General features: G+C 38.2%; 1 protein-coding gene across 1 annotated transcript; it reads left to right on the top strand.

Annotated features, from left to right (window-relative positions):
- The first annotated feature begins 1,833 nt into the window (after nt 1-1,833).
- LOC122031432 (MFP1 attachment factor 1-like) lies at nt 1,834-2,406 on the top strand. The gene has a single exon (XM_042590549.1). The coding sequence runs from the start codon at nt 1,834-1,836 to the stop codon at nt 2,404-2,406; it is 573 nt and encodes a 190-aa protein (XP_042446483.1).
- Nucleotides 2,407-3,302: the final 896 nt, after the last annotated feature.

Genomic DNA, 3,302 nt, shown 5'->3' with positions numbered 1-3,302 from the left:
AAATATATACAAAATGTAGAATTTGCAAAATAATAAAACATCAGCATGTACTTCAACGCTATTGGAATAAAATTTCATCAACTCCTCAATTCTTGATCTGGTTATGGGTTTGTTATTTGAGAAGTGAGTAAGAAAGAGGTCACCTGATGCTTGATTTGAATTCAAAGGAACCGAAGCACCTCAATCTGTAATACCAAGTAATAAAGATACGTCTCTTCATGTAAATGCAACAGGTATACTCAAAAATCACAAATTAATAGTTATATTGTAAGATATTTTTTTGCATACCAAAATATAAAAAAATAAAACATTAAGGGTGTGTTTGGTATGTGCGTTTTTCATTTTTATTTTCTGAAAAATACGTATTTTCTAGAAAACAGAAAATGACTTTTTGTCATTCTCTGTTTTTCTAGGAAACGCTATCTATTTTTTAGAAAACAGGCACGAAAAACGTAAACCAAACACTATTTTTCAGAAAACGCACGTTTTTTAGAAAATGAAAATGAAAAATGTGCATACCAAACACACCCTAAATTTCTAAAACCATTTGGTGCTTAAGATTAAAAACTGGGAGTTGTACTTGAGAATCTAAATGTTTGAGATATTAAATCCCAATTTTCAAATATATTGACCATATACTATGAATATGTTGGATTTCTTATATGTCCAAGAAAACACAAAAGGAAGACTGTTTGATCATTGTTATGTGTTGATCATATAAAATAACAACTCCATGATTTCTTCTTTTGATTGTGGATCGTCGAAAAAAACTATTAAAGTGACCTAACACGCTATTCCAATGTAGTTTCTGGCCAAAATCAACTACAACCTATAATTTTTTACAAATTTAATTTATTAATAGTAAAATTAAAACTGGTACAATGTTATCTGAATCAAGCTTCACATCGTTCTAGAGAACCTGATATGGGATCATATCATGCCCACGTTGGGCCTAATATTTTATCATATTAGGCCCACGTTGGCCCTGATATTTTACCATATCAGGCCCAACATGATGATCTTATATCAGGCACTTTCTGGATATATCTTATGGTTTCTAGATATATCCTATGAGTTTCTAAGGTGAACAAGTTCATGATACTTATCTTTATTGTTGCAGCTTCTTGCTTCATTCTGAAAGCAGAGTATTTACGGCGAACAAAATCCTAAACGCTTGAATGGACAGACCTCTGTGTGAATTTCATCGGAGACCCTTAACGTTCGTCGCCTTAGATGTGTGGATTTCGTCAGAAAGTCTTGACGTCGTCTTAGAGGGACACACTGTGTGGATTTTGTTGAAAACCTTAAACGTCGGGACACACGAAGGCAACGGTTCATTGGAAGACGATGAATATGGATTTCCATGAGATAAGAAAGATGAGAATGAGTCTCACATGCATCCGAACTATTTTATTAAATTTAAATTTAAACTAAACAAATGTGGCTTAAGTATATTGTAAAATGATGTCTAGAAGGAGGAGATTTAGAAGATTGATGGCAGAGATAGTAAGAAAATAGTACTATTATTATGTTTTGTTTTGATAGTTTTAAAATTAGGTTATGTATTTGATAAATAAGGAAACAGGATCGTTCTTTTCAGGTAAAAAACAGTAAAAAAAAATAATGTAAAAAAAAAAGGACGGATGGATACCTATTATTATTTTTTAATAGGTAAAAAATGTCGGTAACGCAATCCATCCTCTTTCCAGTGAGAAAATAGGGCGTTAATAGACATGTTTAAGTTTAACTGGCCATCTCAACCATCGACTGTCTCCTTTCCTCTTTCCCCCGGTCTCTCACCAAAGTCACCAAACCTAACCCTCGCTCGTCGAAATGACGGAAGACAGCGAAGCCACGAAGCCTCAAGGCGGCGAGATCGCCGTCGAAGAAGGCGCAGACGACTCTCTGAAATCGGAGGTTCCACCGTCTCCGTCGCCCCCTCCGGCTATATCCCTCAACATCTGGCCGCCATCACAGCGGGCGCGGGATGCCGTGATCCATCGCCTGATCGACACGCTCTCCTCCCCCTCCGTCCTCACGAAGCGCTACTGCGTCGTCCCCGAAGAGATGGCGGCCGCCACGGCCCGCATCATCGAGCAGGAAGCCTTCGACGCCGCCAACTCCGGCAGTGGTCGGGAAGTCGCTTCCATTGACGAGGGACTGGCAGTCCTCCAGATCTACTCCAAGGATATCAGCAAGCGCATGATGGATTTCTTAAAGTCGAAGCCCTTGCCAGCCTCATCTGCGCCCACCACCGAGGAAGCGGTTGACAAGGCGGTTTCTGTGCCAGCTGAATCTGCCACCACTACTGAATCTGCCATCACTGCTGCTGGTGGTGACGAAGAGGCCTCGTCCGTCGAACAAGAGTCCGCGTCCATCATCGAACAGGAGTCTGCGTCCGTCTGAGTCTTGTGTTCGGCTTTGGCTAGCATGGTAACTTGTTTGTTTCCTGTACTCGTATTCCCGTATTTAATGCTTCTCTATGGATCTGTTTACTGTGGTTTTCGTATGATAATTTAAGGATTGTGGTTGTGGTGGTCATTTAACTACATGATTGCTTTTACTTGAATGATTTGATGAATTTGGATGGATCAATCTATATAAACACATTTCTGTTTTGCAATTATGTGATGTTTTTTAGTTGTATGGAACGGCTGTTTCATGTGGTGAAGAATCATTTAAATTGATTTCTTTTGTTCTCCATTATTTGATATTCCTTGTTTACCTAAACTTTCCTTAGAGATTGTAAGTGGATGTAGCATCCTTTGTTAATATAATCTTGCACTTATGACCTATAGATTATTTTGAAAAAGCAGTCTTCTTTTCCCCTCTTGAATCCTTGCTCCGTTGTTGTAAAGATTACCTGCTTATCATAGTGGCATCATCTCACTTATAATACTGGGGGTGTTGAAGCTAGCAACTTGTTTCCCAAATCATCTTTTGTTAAATCTAAGTCACTTTTTATTGTTTTCATTGCTGTAATAGTAACCTTCTTACTCTTTCTATCCCAAAAAACTTCAAACTCTCAGCATATTAAGTCTACCAAAATGCCCCTTGCCTTGTGATGGTAATATGCAGAAGTTTATCTTATATTTGCAAGGTCAATGCCACAAAAAACTAGTTTGCTCCATGTATCTCAAGTCCATCATGTATATCTCAAACTTGTATTATGTGACTTCGGCATCTTTCACTTTTCAATAGTCTTAGTAGTTATTTTCACAGCCTGTAGCCTCGTCCAAGACCAATTGTTGCTTATGCACTTGCTTGATGAATTCTCTGTCTCCCATACTTTGTTTTCTTTT

The sequence above is a fragment of the Zingiber officinale genome, chromosome 11A (assembly GCF_018446385.1).
Source record: "Zingiber officinale cultivar Zhangliang chromosome 11A, Zo_v1.1, whole genome shotgun sequence".
NCBI lineage: Eukaryota > Viridiplantae > Streptophyta > Magnoliopsida > Zingiberales > Zingiberaceae > Zingiber > Zingiber officinale.
This window is presented reverse-complemented; position numbering and strand designations above follow the sequence as displayed.